Source organism: Triticum dicoccoides, chromosome 6B (genome assembly GCF_002162155.2).
Source record: "Triticum dicoccoides isolate Atlit2015 ecotype Zavitan chromosome 6B, WEW_v2.0, whole genome shotgun sequence".
Classification (NCBI taxonomy): Eukaryota; Viridiplantae; Streptophyta; class Magnoliopsida; order Poales; family Poaceae; genus Triticum; species Triticum dicoccoides.
In genome coordinates, this window is record NC_041391.1 from 714,252,790 (window position 1) to 714,269,507 (window position 16,718).

General features: G+C 45.1%; 2 protein-coding genes and 1 long non-coding RNA gene across 3 annotated transcripts in view; 2 read left to right on the forward strand and 1 right to left on the reverse strand.

The window, feature by feature from the left end:
• LOC119321620 (disease resistance protein Pik-2-like) overlaps positions 1–9,437 on the forward strand; it is a 16,259-nt gene extending 6,822 nt beyond the window's left edge. Inside the window, exons 5-6 of the mRNA XM_037595222.1 lie at positions 3,991–5,178; positions 8,664–9,437. Coding sequence (XP_037451119.1) covers positions 3,991–5,178; positions 8,664–9,437 — 1,962 coding nt within the window. The remainder of the gene's footprint in view (positions 1–3,990; positions 5,179–8,663) is intronic.
• Positions 5,388–6,811, reverse strand: LOC119325358. The gene is made up of 3 exons (XR_005157487.1): positions 6,574–6,811; positions 5,963–6,478; positions 5,388–5,707 (listed from the first exon to the last, which is right to left on the reverse strand). It is a non-coding gene; the product is annotated as an uncharacterized LOC119325358 (long non-coding RNA).
• Positions 9,438–15,277: 5,840 nt separating the features above from the next.
• LOC119325360 (wall-associated receptor kinase-like 5) overlaps positions 15,278–16,718 on the forward strand; it is a 6,334-nt gene continuing 4,893 nt past the window's right edge. The window contains exon 1 of the mRNA XM_037599114.1: positions 15,278–16,281. Within this exon, the coding sequence (XP_037455011.1) occupies positions 15,357–16,281 (925 nt within the window). The 5' untranslated portion in view covers positions 15,278–15,356. The remainder of the gene's footprint in view (positions 16,282–16,718) is intronic.

The window sequence follows — 16,718 nt, forward strand, 5'->3', positions numbered from 1 at the left end:
CCACCTCGCTAGTTGAGAGGAGCTCACACCGGTTTATAAGCCCTGCCGCGGCTACCGTGTCGAGCTCCTCTCTAAGCAGGCCTTTGTGGCCCTATTGCAAGTCTTCTGCCCTGTGGGGCCTACTGGGCCGTACGGGCCTGCATCCTGGCCCAACTAGAGATTGGGTTTCTAGTCGTATGCAGGCTGTGTCGGCCCAGTAGGCGGGCTGTTTTTGCTTTATTTCAAAAATAAAAATAAAAAAAAAATTCTTACCAACCGGGACTAAAGGTACCCCAGACCACGGCGCGCCTCATGCCACGTGGTGGGCCTTTGGTCCCGGTTCGTGTTGAACCGGTACTAAAGGGAGGGACCTTTAGTCCCCACTCTTTAGTGCCGGTTCTAGAACCGGTACTAAAGGTCCTTACGAACCGGTACTAAAAGTCGTTTTTCTACTAGTGTTCGACCACTGGCCACTGGGAAAAAAACCCTGCAGATCTTTTGCGCCAGTCGTGTCCGACGGTCAACGCCTAGTCTCTAGTGTGCACTGACACTGCTACTACGCATGTAATGTAACCACATCTGCTCGTCAGTTGCTCCAAGTTCAAGGATACAATTTTACCTGGTACACGTTCGACAACGACGCCCACATCTGCGATGGATGCACACCAATAGCAGCCATGATCTTGTGCTTTATGCCACGTGTCATCGCCATCAAAGTATCCTAAGTTGCCACCTCTGTTAGCGTGAAACCACATGGATGCCAACCAAGGGCGGCAACAGAGCCTTCACCACCCCTCAAGCATCGTTGGCCGCGCAGGATTCCCATGGGGGCGGCAGGGGAGGAATTAGAAACAAAGTAGGCATTAGGCTGGTCATAGTGGGGAGTAACTTAGACTAGTAACATACATATGTTACTAGTCTATGTTACTACCTTCATAGTGGGTAGTGTCATAGGTGTGGTAACATAGTTGCCTTCATTTATTACTTTGTAAACTCATTATGCATTGGAAACCGCTATGTGATGGTAATATATTATGTTACTCTATTTGCCTCTCTCCTCATTAACTACTTGCCACATCATCATTTTTGCTTATGTGGCATCTATGTTACTACCTATGTTACTCCCACTATGACCAGCCTTAGTAGGACGAATGAGCACCACCCTTGTTGCCCGTATGGTGACGTGTAGAGTTGATGCCCTACAACACCGAAGTACCAGGTTGGTTTCTGAAGCCACCGATTCAACCTCATCTCAACAAACACCTGGTGCCCAAACCCGTTCGCCGAAGCACAACTAGACTAGGTTTTTGCCTTCTAAGGCGACAACTCCAAGGAGGAAGCAACGAGAAACGTTACGGACACCTATTCGAGTAAGGGACGTAAACTTGGATCCTTGCATGGAGGATCCATAAAACGTTGTTGGCTGGAGATGAGATGGAGCATGACGCGTGCAAGGAGGGGAATGATGACTGTGGGCACTGTCATCGTCCCTGCAACCAAAGTGGAGCTGATTTTCACCTTGGGCTCTTATGTTCCCACGACCGCCGCCTAGCAAGTGACATGCGGCACAACACTTCATTGTTGCCATGCATTCGCCACTTCCCACACATCACCACTCGATGCCCTGCCTCCCACACCCACATGACTAGCGATCGACACTTCAACCTCCGCTTTTCCCTCCCTTCTCTTCTCTTTCGCTGCCCCTTTCTTGGGAGATGTCCAAGGCTGCCCGACCCGATCGAATGGCTCGTCCGACGGTGATGCCAGCCGTTGATGGCTGCGGAGAGATGCTCAGGCCTTCCTTATGCTTATCAGAGTAGTAGTTATCCTAGTAAGTCTTGGTGTTATGTTGTGGTTTGGTGTTATGCCAGATGAATGCCTTGCTCTGTTGCTGACGAGTATCGTACGGAGGTTGCCTTCCTCCTCCTCTAGTCGACTTCCATGGTGGATGATGGTGGCGGGCGGTGGATTTTACGAAAGCATCATCAATAAGTTTGGGATAGCCCCTGTTCGGCCATATCTGGAACCATCCGTTCTTCACCGGCATGGTGCCGAGCGGACAAGAAGAGGTGGATCCTGCTGCTTCCTTTGCCATGCATTGATCTCGGCCACCGCCATAGAAGGTGCGGATCAACAAAGGTATTGCTTCTGGTGTGCCATCTTCAACTTCCAAGTGAGGACCTTATAACCTTGCTCGTCATTGGCAAGGTTTTTGTCAAAGACGGTGAACGTGGAGTCTCCGATGTGGTTGCTACATGTGATATGACTCAATTGTGTTCCATTTGTATGGTTTGGGGTCCTATTTGCAATAAGGGAGTGTTGTATTGAATTTGATATGAAATGACAGCTTCAGGGGCCTTTGAGTCCCAACCCCTGTTTAGAAAAAGCAAGCCAAGGCAGGGGCCTAGCCAGGTCTGGAGCGATACTTGAGAACAGAGCCACATGATGCAGTACTACCGCTGCTACCTGACGACTTGGACGACGCATTGTTTTTGTCAAACCATGTCGAAACACTTGTTTTCCGATTCATGTTTTGTGAGGATTTTTTGTCTCACATTGTCAACTCCTTTCACATTAGGGACCTATTCGGTTCACAGGAATAGAAAACATAGGAATGGAGAAAACCACAGGAATGAAGTAGGAATTGAGGTGCAAACCAGAGGATTCAAAAACAGAGGAAAAGCAAAGTAACACAAGTTCGGCATAGCATAGAAAAAATGGAGGATAATTTTCATCGCCTGACGCTAGAGAAACAACTTTATCAATACTTTATTTTGTCGCATGGTTGTTCTCTCACGCGAAGCACCTAGTGGCTGCATAGTTTATTTGGAAAGTGAAAGGTTTGCCTCGGGCATACGCGACAAATGAGGTTCGACTGGATTTTCTTTTTCCTGAGGAATCATGAGGTTTAATCAGCGTTTTGGAGGAAACTAGAGCAACTATTCCTTCAATCCGAACAACTAGTTTGCTGAAATTCCTCTAGAACACGTAATCCTGTAGATTTCCCATGAAAAATCCTTTGAACCGAACAAGGCCTAGATAAAGATATTGATAAATCCAATGTATTCACAATCATTTCTTTTGGGAAATTTTCATTTGAAATTGTTTGGTTGGTGTATTGACAAATTTATTAACATGTTGGCTGTGACAAACAACTGCATCCCAATTTGTTTTGGTCAATATTCTTATTTCATTTTGTCAAGACTTCATGTTCACATTCGTGGTTTTTGGTTTTGTAGATCCATACTTATTACTGTGTTTAGCAGATTTTACCGCCTGATTGCATTGATTGTTTGGTTGAATTACTTAAAATGTGGTCCATCTTGAGAGTTGAGTAGTACTTTGGAAAAGTTGAGGAATCTAGAGCTTTAGAAGCAATATTTAATCCCGAACTTACATTTTGCTTGAGATTAATCTTGCTATTCATTACTAAATGTGGTTCGTGTTCAGAGTTGAGTGTGTTGTGAAAAAGTCTATGTCTACAATTTTACGAGCAATATTTAATCATGAACAATATTAGATGATTTAGTTAGTGTTTGTGAGGAAAATATCAGTGCTGATTCCATCATTTTGTTGCTGATATACATTTAGTATAATACAGTGTACACTTAATATGGTATTTAAATGTTAATAATCATTAGCAGCGCTGTACTGGCCCATGTTCGTTCCTCCTTTCCATTGACGTGACCTGTACATGATGCCTACAGTGCTTGTTTATGGACCTGTTGTGCTAAATGCTGGGTCAATGAACTGTACAAATTACAAAATGCATGTCCATTTAGTATATATTGTACTGATCTTAATATGATCTCAATGTGGCAGAGCAGCTGACAACAGAGCTACCTGTCGCTCAAGCCTTAAAGAGCATTTGTATCGTTACACAGTCTATTGTGTACTTACCACCCAAAGTGCGGGGAGGCTAGCTAGCTCTCATGTAAACTAGGAAAAGTGGTTTGGATGCACCTAATTCATTGTTAGTTAAATGACTAATTATATTTCCTACAATTGCAGGTATTTAGGAATATGACTACTGATTTGGCTGAGCAATATCCTGCATTGGTCGAACCAGCAAAACAAATCCTGAAGAAGTGCAATGGACTTCCCCTTGCCATAGTCACCATAGGTGGTTTCTTGGCTGATCAACCAACAAAAACTGCTGCAGAGTGGAGGAGACTGAATGAGCATATCAATGTTGAGCTGGAGATGAATCCAAAGTTTGAAGTCATAAAAACAGTCGTCATGAAAAGTTATGATGGCCTACCCTATTATCTCAAGCCTTGTTTCTTGTACATGTCCATCTTCCCTGAAGACCGCAATGTTAGTCGGAGGCGTTTGGCTTACCGATGGGTTGCTGAAGGTTATGCGCGAGACAAGCCCACAGCAGATAGATACTTCATGGAACTCAGAGAGAGAAGCATGATATTACCAACTCAGCAATCAGTTTGCAGCATACAAGGATTCGACTCTTGCCAGCTACACGATCTGATTCGTGATATCAGCATTGCAGAGTCTTTGGAGGAAAATCTTGTTTTCAGGTTGGAGGAAGGCTGCAGCTTGAACACCCACGGCGCAATGCGTCACCTTGCCATAAGCAGCAACTGGGAGGGTGATGAGTGTGAGTTGGAGAGCACCATGGAGCTATCCCGTATACGGTCATTGACAGTGTTTGGCAAGTGGAAGCCATTTTACATCTCTGAAAAGATGAGGTTTCTCCGGGTGCTGGACCTGGAAGGAACAAAAGGGTTAAGAAATCATCAGCTTGAGCACATTGGGGCGCTTCTTCATCTGAGATACCTCTCTCTTCGTGGGTGTGATGACATCTTTTACCTCCCAGATTCTGTGGGTAATCTGAGACAACTTGAGACACTAGACATCAAAGGGACGGGTATAGCTATGTTGCCCAGAACCACCATCAAGCTTAGTAAGCTATGTTATCTGCATGCTGGCAGCGGTTCAGGGGATAATGAGAAAACTTATTTTTCAAAGTGTAAAGACATTTGTGAAATGCAATGTGATTTATGTGTCGGATGCTGCTCACTGGATCCTTCAGACATGGGTGGATTTGGCAGGTGTGAGGTTTTCCATCTTGCTTGCTGCCTAATGTACCCTAATGTCATTAGGGGCATAGAGGATTCTGGTGTTAAGGTGCCAAGAGGGACCAGGAAACTGAAGGCCCTCCGTACACTACGGTATGTTCACCCAGGGTTTTGGATTTCGGTTTGCAGAATTTTTCGCCCCAGGGCGAAATGGCTGAAAATCGGGTTTTCAGAAAAATTTCAGGAAACTTCGGACGAAAAGCACAAACCAAAATTTGAATTTTGGGACGAAAAATGACCGAAATTTGCCCAGAAATTTGAAATAGCCACAAGAAAACATGTACAAGCAAAATATAGAATCACAAAGCAGCAATTTACATGTTATACCAGATTAGAACTCCATCTCAATGGTAAACATCGGTTCAGAGCATGATATAACATCCAGTAGTCCAGATCTACTCAATAGGCTAGTTAACAGTCCATATTAGCCCAAGGTACACACATAACAGTGCATATTAGAACTTCAAATTACAGTCCAAAATACCCACACACCAATCCCTACTACGAGTCCAAAATACACACACAATAGTCCAGATTCACAATCCACAAGTCATAGAGCAGAAGTAATCGAAGTTCAAACCAGCGCCTCCAAAACACATCAGGTAGACTTCAATTTTCTTCCAGTCTTCAGTCTTGCATGGAACAAAAATGCAAATATAGTCAGAGGCTTCATAAATATTGCAATACAAAACATCAGTTATGTGTACATGAAACAAAAATGTCTAGCATTACAAATTATATAAACGGCATGGATGCTAGCATTGCAAAGTATGTCCAGGCAGTAAGCTTCTACCATGTTATTTATTACTAACGCAAAAACATGAGTGCAGTATGAAGAAAAATATACAACCAGAAGCTAGCTCATATAAGAAAAAGTAACTTGTTACCTAATAGTAAAGGGAGTTGACGTCCTTGACCTTCTTGGCTTGCCGTCCAGATCTACGATTCACCATATTTTCATCCCTTGTTACCTCAATATCATTCACTTGGCTTCGTGCATCTTTTTAAGCTTGTCTTGGCAAACCTTCTCCATCAGATTCATCATCCTCTTCTTGGCCATCATCACCATCATCAATGTCCATGGATCCATTCGCTTCATCATCATCCTCACTGCTAATGAACTCATCCTCCTCATCTTCACGTACCCTCTTTCCTTTCCTGCTAATTTCCTTCCTTCCAAGATGAGAGGCTTTCCTCCTTGAGTTAAGGCGACGTATTTCCTCCAACACAGCAGTAGCAGCATCAGATCCATCAAGGACTATATGCTCTTCATCCTCGTTCAGCCACTCCATCATTGGGTTTGATTCGTCATGCATAACTGTATCCATCATCACTGCACATGGATCAATTTCCTTCTCCCTATAACTCAGCTTCACAATATCTTCATCTTCTTCAGCACGTAACTACAATGTATAAAAACAGAACCCAAGATTTAGCAAAGTAAATACTTGTAGCATAGCTAAGTTGAGACTTTATGCATAGACCATGGCAAACATACCTTCAGGTTGTAGCGTACAGAAACACTTTTGTGAAGCTTGCAGTACAGAAGGCGATTTCTTTGCTTCGTGTGGACCAAGGCAAAAGCAGTCCAATTCCTCTCACAGCCACTTGAAGAGACACACTGTGAAACAATTCTCAATGCCCACTTCTGCAAATTAGGAACTTCTTGTCAAAGTAGGCTGTGATACTCTGTTTCCCAAGGGAAACGCGAACACCACTGCCACTACCACGCCTCCTCTCAACTGCACGAGATACATTCCTGTAAAACATAAGTAAACAAAGTTCAACTCAATATGTATGATGATATCAAGTAAAGCAAGAGTAAGGCATAATACAAAGAACTCTAAATGCATCATGATATAAAGTAAAACCAGAATAAGACAAAATAAAGTAAAAACAGAACATTCCTGTCTCTTAGTGACTCCCGTAGTGCCATATGAATTTCTTCATCTTTATCATCATCAATATTTATCACACCATTTCTCTGGTACATCTCATCCATCAACTCACGTTCAAATCTAAGCTTACGACTTTCCTTCTCCCTCTTCTTTTTCCTCATCTCAAGCACGGCCTTCCTCATTATATCATGCACATTTCTTGGAACATTTGGGCACTCCTTCACTTCACCTACTATCTTGCCAAGATGCTCTTTGAAGCGGGTTGCACCTCCTCCAGAATTCTTCATGTTGCAATACCGACAATGAAATCCTCCTCCGTGCTTGGGGCCATGGTTCCACACATGATGTATGTCGTTGGTCTTAAGTCCTGCATTTCAAAATGCAAGCACCATGTTAACAATGAAACAAATAAACCACTCTTGTAATAGGCAAAAACAATGCATACATTGCATAGGCAAAAACAGAATTAAACAACTAAACAAAAATAGACAGAACATAATTAAGCACAAGTAAAAAATGCATTGGCAAAAACAGAACTAAGCAAGCAAATGGAATTAGATTTCCACAAAATATGCGTAGGTAAAATCAGCATTAAAAAACTAAACAAAACTAGAATAAGTACAAGTAGTGCTAGTAAGAAATTACAGAACAGGTAGAATTAAAATCATTTAGGTGCTTCACAAATTACAGGGGTAAAACATAGGGAACAAAGAGAAATACAAAAAGCAAGAGTAACACGGTATCAACCTTTAAAAGGTGCCTCTCTTGTTGCTGAACCATTCCTGATCAGACCATCATCTTCATCGTCTAAGTTGACAGTATCACTCCTTCTAGCATCGATGCCTACCCTCTTACGAGAGGAGCCTATAAAATACCGGTGTTAGTTTTCATCAAGAAGAACTTTTACAAGCTATAGCTTACATAAGCTAGAATTAAACATCTACGTAGCATAAGCTAGCATAAACTACGCAAGAAGATCTACTGATTCAAATTAGGACGGCCGGCCGGAAAGTAAAACTGCTACAAAAGCTAGCAACCACATGTATTACGTAATCTATCTACAAACTATATGCTAACGCAAATGCTAAATAAACATGCACGCACAGTAAGGCTGAAAGGCTCACCTTGCCCAGCTTGTGCATCGGCAGCTCCAAAGCCGCTGCCCAAGTCCAGCCCCATATTCGGCCAGACGTGGCCACGCCCCATGGCTCCCTCATTGTCGACCCAGTCGCCCCCTGACCTCGATCTTCTATGGCTGCCACCGCCAACTGGGTCGCCGGCCGGACGGCTGCTGTCGAGAAAGCCTTCCTCATCCATGGTCGCGGATGGAAGAAGGGGAGAACGGACTATGGGGAGGGACAGGGAGTGGTGATCTCTCGAGGCGACGGGGAGGAGGGAGATGGGCAGAGACGGCGCCGCGCCCCCGCCTCACTCGGCTTCGTTGTCTGCAGCCGCCGCACAGAGGAGTGGAGAGTGGAGAAAATGAAATTAGGGCTACGGTAGGGTTTGGTTTGAGCTTTTATAGCACAAGGTTCTATCTATGGGCTGTACTGGACCATGGGCCGGGCTGGAAATTCAAACGAGGCCGAATTTTTTTGACCGGATTGAACATTTACCGGGCCCAACCGAAATGGGCGGATTTCGGCCACTTTTCGGTTTTTCGGTCCGAAATCCAAAACCCTGTGTTCACCTTGCTTGGGGAACTGCCATTATAGAAGAGATAAAAGGCCTCACTGGTCTGCAGAAGCTAGGAGTGGTCGGTATCAACAAGAAAAATGGTCCAGGTTTCTGTTCGGCCATTTCCAGTCTCAGCCATCTTGAATCATTGTCAGTGCGGTCAGGTGATGGCCTAAATGGCTGTTTGGATGGCATGTCCACAGCTCCGGAAAACCTGCAGAGCCTCAAGCTATCCGGCAGCCTGGAAAAATTGCCGGAATGGATCAAGGGGCTCCAGAATCTTGTGAAGCTCAAGTTAGAACTCAGCGAGCTATCAGGGAACCTTGAAGCCATGCAAGTCCTTGGGAACCTACCAAACCTATCCATTCTGGGTTTGTGGGATCGCTTTCTTGAGATTGATGTACTCCAGTTCCAGACTGGCCTTTTCAGAAGGCTCACGGTGCTTGATCTTTTCTACACAGCTATGGAAATTGAATTAGTGGAGTTCCAGAAAGAATCAGTGCCCAGTCTTGAGATGCTGACCCTTAGCCTTGGAGGTACCGAAATTGCCTTCTCTGGGCTAGAACTTCTCCAAAGCATCAAGGAAGTACGGCTTAGTTTTCATCATCGCTTTTATGGCACACGCAAATCATCAAAAAATGGGGGAAATGAAGAAAGGAGGAAAAGAATGTATGAAGAGCTGAAAAAAGAAGAAAAGAGAAACAAACCAATGCAAGATAAATTCAGGGAGGAGTTGCAGATGCAGCTTGATAGGAATGAGAATCGACCCGTCTTGAAGATGCAATGAGCTCAGAAACCCGGGGCAACTTCTGTCCTGAATATGCTGACTGAGCGGCTGCCATGCCATTCCGTTCCATTGGAAAATCTATCTTTTACCTACCCTCTTTGTTTTATCATTTGCATTCCTTGTTAGTACTATATTGTAATAATGGGCTGAAATAAAGCCCACCCGTCAAGTAGATTGTTGTTCTGCAGCTGTTCTAGGTGGTATTTCTCTTTTCTGCTTTGGTATCTCTTTGAGTTGCTGAAGAATGGATGGCCACTGCAGTATATATGATGCTCTGTATCTGTATCCTCTGGCGGTGTGTGTGCACCATGGCTGGGCAGCTTAGTAAAGGTGTGGTGATATATTACACAATTGTAAACTGTTTGGATCTATGCTACGCCTGTAATCCTTTTCTTTTGCCCTTAGCTATGATGCCATGTCTGCTTCGGGGCTCTGTTTTGATTTGGTGAATAATGAGTCGGCCCTGCAATATATAAGATGCTCTGCTAGCCTTTGTATCTATATATCTGTATGTGCACGCGCGCCATTGTTGGGCGGCAGTGATATCTTTGGTAATTGTATAAACTACGTATACTACGTATTTAGATTACATGCAGAAACCTTGTCAGTATTTTGCACCCATCATATGCGATTGCTTATTTGCAATCCTTTTCTTCTGTCCTCCTTGGATATCATGTGGGTCGCTCGGCTCTGTCCCTTTCATCTGTCAGAATGGAATAAATGATGTAACCACATATAATAATCTATCTTACTCATCTACAGCTTTCAAATGAAGGAAGGGTACTAGTACTCACTACTCACGCAGATTTGACTACTCAGGCAGATTTTTTTTTTGAGGTGTGACTACTCAGGCAGATAAACTGCTTCAGGTGGCGAGACGGATGTCCGCCTCACCTTAGAGAGACTCTGGTGGACCGGCCCACTAATAGTTCTTTATTTACGCTTGTTTCTTTGACTCGTTTGTTTTTCTATTCCTTTTGTTTTCTTACATGTATTTATATTTTATAACTAAATTAGTTTACATACATTTTCAAAAAAGTTCAATGTGCATTTAAAAATGCAACAGCGTATAAATTTTTATTTGTGCATTTTTTTGTACCATTCAAAAAAATATTCTTGACATTTCCAAAATGTTCGTATGTTGAAAAGTTTAAATTTTTTTCATCACATTTGACAAAATGTTCACCGTTATTAAAAAATTCTCATGTAGTATAGAAATATCTGTTTGCCCCGTTTTCAAAAATATTGGTACCCATTAGAAAATATTCACGACATCTAAAAATGTTCACAGGTTTAAAAATTGGTTCATGAAATTTTAAAAGATTCATATAAATCTAAAAATTTGCTCACATTGTTCGATAAAATGTTTGCAGCACACAAAATTGTTCGTAAAAAAATATTCACGCTTTTAAAAATAATTCTTGTGATATTTTAAGAAAAAGTTCATGAAAGCACAAAAAGTTGTTCAAGAAATTTTATAAACAGTTCAAGATGTGTTTAGAAAATGTTTAACATATATTTTTCAAATGTTCAACATGTATTGAATAAAATATTTAAGTATATCTACAAAATTTTTGACCTATATATGAAAAATGTTTAGTGTGTATTAAAAGAGTAAACATGTATTTTGCAAATGAAAACAAAATAACAATGGAAACCAAACATACAAAACAACATAATAAAAATTGATTACGAAAAACAGAAAAAAGCAAGGAGCAACTAATTAATCGGGGGTTACCCCTTGGAGGGTACCCGAAGCGTTAACTTTCTTAGGCCCGGGAGCGTGCCAAGTGGTGCATCCAGCCGCCGCCACGTGTTGTTGCACTAGGCGCACCTTGGGGATTTCGATTTTTTTTCTACAAGCGTTTTTGGGTTTACTTTGAATACACATTTCTGGTTTTTCGGCTTTTTATTGGCTCTACATTTTACATATTTTTAGAGCTCATTTGTTGCATGTTCTCTACATATATCATCTCACGCTGAACCTAATATGTGTCCATCATGCATGATTTCTGGTTTTTACTCTTTTCACTAGGAGCACTGCATGTTAGTGTTATTATTTTTTTCTTTTACCAGTTTCCTTTGTTCTCTCATGGCTATTAGTGTTTTGGAGCAACCTAGGACCGAACACAATGAAAGGGACAAGGTTGGATTCATCACGGAGGACTTCTGACACAGAATTTAGATGTTTTCAAAGTTCCCCAAATCAAGATTGAATACCACGGGTGCGTAGAGGCGCCGCTCTCATGGTTCCAATGGCCCCATCTCGGGCGTTTCAGAGAGAGATGGGGCTCAGATGGGTAGGGTTTGTGGTGTGGCCGACCGACTTTAAATAGCAAGCCCCGAGATGGCTTCTCATCCACCGCGTCGGCTTGAATGCCGGGCAGGAGTTACCCGGTATGATTGCAGTAGAAATCCGTCATGTCGCCCCGTATGCTCTGATTCACGCATGAAGAGCGAGCGGACGCGGCGAGAGAGAGGAGGAAGAGTTTTTTGGATGGTCCAAAACCCGCAAACCTTCCTCAACTTTGATTTTGATTTGTGAGATTTTGAACATCCAAACACGTCCGGACAGATTTGATGACCGATATTGGATGGCAAAAAATGTTCGAACAATCTGATCCAGACATATGGGGGCGCTTTGATGAACTGCGTCGGAGTTGAGTGTTGTATACCTGTTCGTGACCACGTTGCACATAAACAAGTATAGGCCTTCTTAAAACGAATACCAAGAAACCACAATAGTTTGATTGTAAAATTTGGATGACCGCAATTTTCCGGTGCAATGCAATTGGAGTGAATAGCATAAAACTACCACAATTCAACGTTAGGGTTCCAAAAAACTACTAAAAATTTATTTGCGACTAATAACTACCAGAGTCGGCATCAGCTGTCTAAAAAAACCCAAAACCCCCGTTGCTAAGAAATTAAACCGATTTATGACAGGTCGGACCCGCACCTAAACGAACCGTATGTTTGACCGTTAACTGACATGTGAGGCCTACATGTCAATTATCTCTTATTCTCCTTCTTTTCCTCCTCTCCTCCTTATCTTTGTCTCTCTCCGCACGAGCGCGGCGGATATGCACACCGGCCACCCCTCCTCCTCCCTCTCTCCCTCTCCGTGAGCTAGCCCTACTTCCCCCGGCCGACCCTGCTCCTCCATCTCCCCAACTGGCCGGAGTACGGTCTCCAGTAGGGTGGCAGTGAGCCCCTCCATTACACGCGGCGGTGCCCCTCTGGCCAAGCACGACGGTGCGCCCCTATGTTAAAACACGACGGCGGCGAGCCCCTCCATTGCACGCGGCGGCGCCCCTGTGGCCAAGCGCGATGGTGCCCCCATATGTCCGGAACACGACGGCGGTGAGCCCCTCCATTGCACGCGGCAGTGCCCCTCTGGCCAAGCGCGACGGTGCGCCCCTATGCCCGGAACACGACAGCGGTGCGCCCCTACATTGCACGCGGCGGCGCCCCTTTGGCCAGGCGCGACGGTGCGCCCCTATGTCCGGAACACGACAACGATGCGCCCTTCTATGCTGGCCGGCAAGGTAAGGAGCAACAACAACGGTGGCCGGCAAGGCATAACATCAGGTGCGGCCGGCAAGGAGCAACATCGCAGCCTGCAAGGAGCAGCACTGCAGTCGGCAAGCATCAGAAGGAGTAGCAGGCGCGACCGGCAAGGAAGTCCACCTGGACCGAGCCTGTCGCCTGCCTGGAGGAGCCCCGCCTCCGCACCGAGGCCGGCGCAACCAGCTCGAGTGGGCGCCGCCATGGACAAACCGCGGCTGCCGGCCACAACCACGGTCGGCTTATACAGGGACTGGATTGCTTTTTGAAAAATGATGAGGGACCCAATCGCTTTTTAAAATCTTTGCAGGCGTCATGCTGTAAAAATAAGGACACATTTTAATATTTATCAAAAAACCAGGGGTTGAAGCAAAAATTTACTTGAGATTTTTCTTATGTGTAAGAGACACTGACATTTGGGCTCCACATGCCAGTTAACGGTCAAACAAACGGTTGAACAGACGGTTCGTTTAGGTGGGGGTCCGACCTGTCATAAACCGGTTTAATTTCTTAGCGAGGGTGTTTTGGGTTTTTTTAGACAGCAGACGCCGATTCTGGTAGTCATTAGTCACTAACAAATTTTCTATATTTTTTTACAACCCTAACATGAATTGTGATAGTTTTATGCTATTCGCTCAATGCAATTGACATGTTTTTGACCGTTGAGACCCAAAAGTCAGGCCATGGCGTGCGATTAGAACAACAGCCCCGCATAAAACGGCAGATGTGGCCATGGATGTGGAATTGCATCGGCACTGATATGTATCACCTCTAGCGATAACAAGCTCCCACTCATCGCTCACGCCCCAGAGGGCTCCTAATTTGCGCTCTTTGCGCCAGTTAACGAGCCGACGCTCACGCGCCCCACATGCTGGGCCAGCCTAACACGTGAGCTCCTCGCACGTTCAATCGTTGGCTGAAAGATACAAGTCAGCATATATACATGTGCACTGTGAACGTCTATGATTTTTGCTATCTACTGTTGATCTTACATCCCGGACATAACCACTTCGACGTCACCATGAAACCAGGTATGAACGACGCCTATAACGTGTCATGGGAGGCCCCTGTTAAAGGTCTTATGGCCTCTGAACAAACAAGCTTGTTCGTTGTTGGTTGTGGTGTGGGTGTCTACTTGTTTGGCCATAATACCAACAATCCCATCGGTAGTTGCATGAGTATGTGCCTAGACGACAAAGTGGCCATGGAGGAGGCAGATCTAACAACGACAAAGTGGCCATGAGTGTTTTAAGAAAGGGCCAAATAAGGAATTCTCTCTGAAGTAGAAGGGCGGCAAGCCCGAAGATAAGGAGCAAGGCCGACCCTAGGTCCATTGGGCTTGAGCAAACCAAACCATATACTTGAACGTTGAACAGCCCAGCGCTCTCTTTGGGCATGCACTCACTCACTAGGGTACATGCATGTGGCCTCAGATTGCAAGGTGATGGTGGAGGACTTGAAGAAGGATATCTCTTCAGTTTACGGAGCTACCATACATGAAATAACTCATCACTCGTCGGATTTTGCTTTTTGTAACTTTAACCATGAACTTAGGAGCTCAAATGTTGCAGTTCACAACTTACCAAAGTATGCTTTATGTCTCGGGGGTGGCCGTCCTGTGTGGTTGGGACACCCGGAAGATCTTTCCTCTGTCCCTGCAATTAAACATTGTAACGAATTAATAAAAGCTTCGCGAGATTGTCTAAAAAAAAGTAAAAAAAAAAGTAGTGGTACTTGAAGGGCACGCTCGCATGTCTATGTCTTTGGGGTGGACGTACGTGTGGAAAATCCGTAGGAATATTTGTGACGAGACCCGTCGATTGGCATGTACTCTGCCCGCCAAGGTGGCCCAGGGATTAATTGGATGGTCCTGAGTAGTTCCCTGCACTGCACGGCCACAAGCGTAAAAGTATCCTCCTCCATGGCCACAAAACCAGACGTACCTTGACCGCTGAAAATTTGCAAGGCGTAGTGCTCCCAAGCGGCTAGCATCATATCAGCTGGCCAAACTGCGCTCGGTATGCAGCGACAAGGTGACGACCGCGCAGGCGGGTCATGCACGTCGGAAGTACTGGTGGTAACTTCCCGCAAAAAATTAAAAGAATTTCCCCCGGATTTTTTTATAAAAGAATTTAAAAATACTGGTGGTAACGGACCAGGCGATGACCGTAATATCCGATGGCGCATCCTGCTTTTTAATACGCGATCGATGCGTACAGAGGCAGCATACATACACTCTCAATAGTATCGCTGTATCCATCTAGCTATTATTGATGCTATTGCCACCATAACACAAAACCAACAACCAACACCTAGACCAAAGTACCAAACTTGCCCGCCGTCGGAGCCACGATGAGCGCCGTGTCCCTTTTGTTGGCGTGCTTGGCGGCAGCTCTGCTGCCAACGTCGGCCACCGAGGCTGGAAGGGGTGGGATCTTGCATATCCCTTCTGCCGCCGACCTGGCTCGGGCTCGCTGCCCTTCCAGATGCGGTGGTGTTGCCATTTACTACCCATTTGGGATAGGGCCGGGCTGTTTCCGGCAAGGCTTTGAGCTCACCTGCAACAGCACCGCTGGTCATAAGAGGCTCTTTCTGGGCAACAGTGCCACTGAGGTCCTTGAGTTGTATCTCGGAGAAAACGGACTTCAAGTCTCTCCTATCCACTTCAACGTCACCATGAAACCAGGTATGAACGACACCTATAACATGTCATGGGAGGCTCCTGTTAAAGGTCTTACGGCCTCTGGAGGAACTAGCTTGTTCGTTGTTGGTTGCGGTGTGGGTGTCTACTTGTTCGGCCATGATACTACCAACCCCATCGGTACTTGCATGAGTATTTGCCTAGACGACAAAGAGGCTATGAAGGAGGCAAATGCAAACCACTATAACGATGTTGGGATGGGTTGTTGTTCCATTTATTTGCAGCAGGACGTGCCAGCATTTGGGTTCACAGTTGACCGCCTCAAAGGCGTCTCAGCACTATCAGGCCAACGTCAAGAGCTCTCTAGTACTATAAAAGTTTTCCTGGCGGGGGATTACAAATTTCATGTTGCCGACATGTATTCAAGTCGGATAGACGAACGAAACATTCGTGCGGCAATGCTTGGAATGGCCATCACGGATCAACCAAGCTGTGAAAGTGCTCAGAAGAAAAGGTCAAGCTATGCTTGTGGCGATAACAGTGATTGCGTGGATAGGCCATCTGGAGGCTACTCTTGTCGCTGCCGCCCTGACACAATCAGCAACAATCCGTACCTTATGGATGGTTGTCAACTAGGTCAGTAATTTACTCTTCAGTCAAGAATATAAAAATATTGACCTGCCATGTCATCAATATTGGACTCATATATGCATCATTGAGTATTATGGTAATTTTTGCACCAAGATTGTAACTTTTCTTCTCCTTTTCATGCTCGCCATCACTTTTTCATTGGGTTCATTGGGAAAAAAAATTAATAACTGGAACTCCTTTTTTTGCCCCCCCTCCCCTCGCGTCGCCTCCCCTGAGGAGACTCGAGGGTGAACCCTAGATTGCCTCCGCGCTCCCCCCTCACTCTCCTCTCCCTCCGCCGCCGCCTGAGGTGCTCGCCGACGCGGCCCCACGACATCTATGAAGGGGGCGACCGGGATCTGGCGGCTCCGCCGACGTTCAGAGCGGCGGCTCCGATGGGTGGTGTCCGGCGTGGCCGGTGCGGCGGCTGTGCCAGCGGGTGC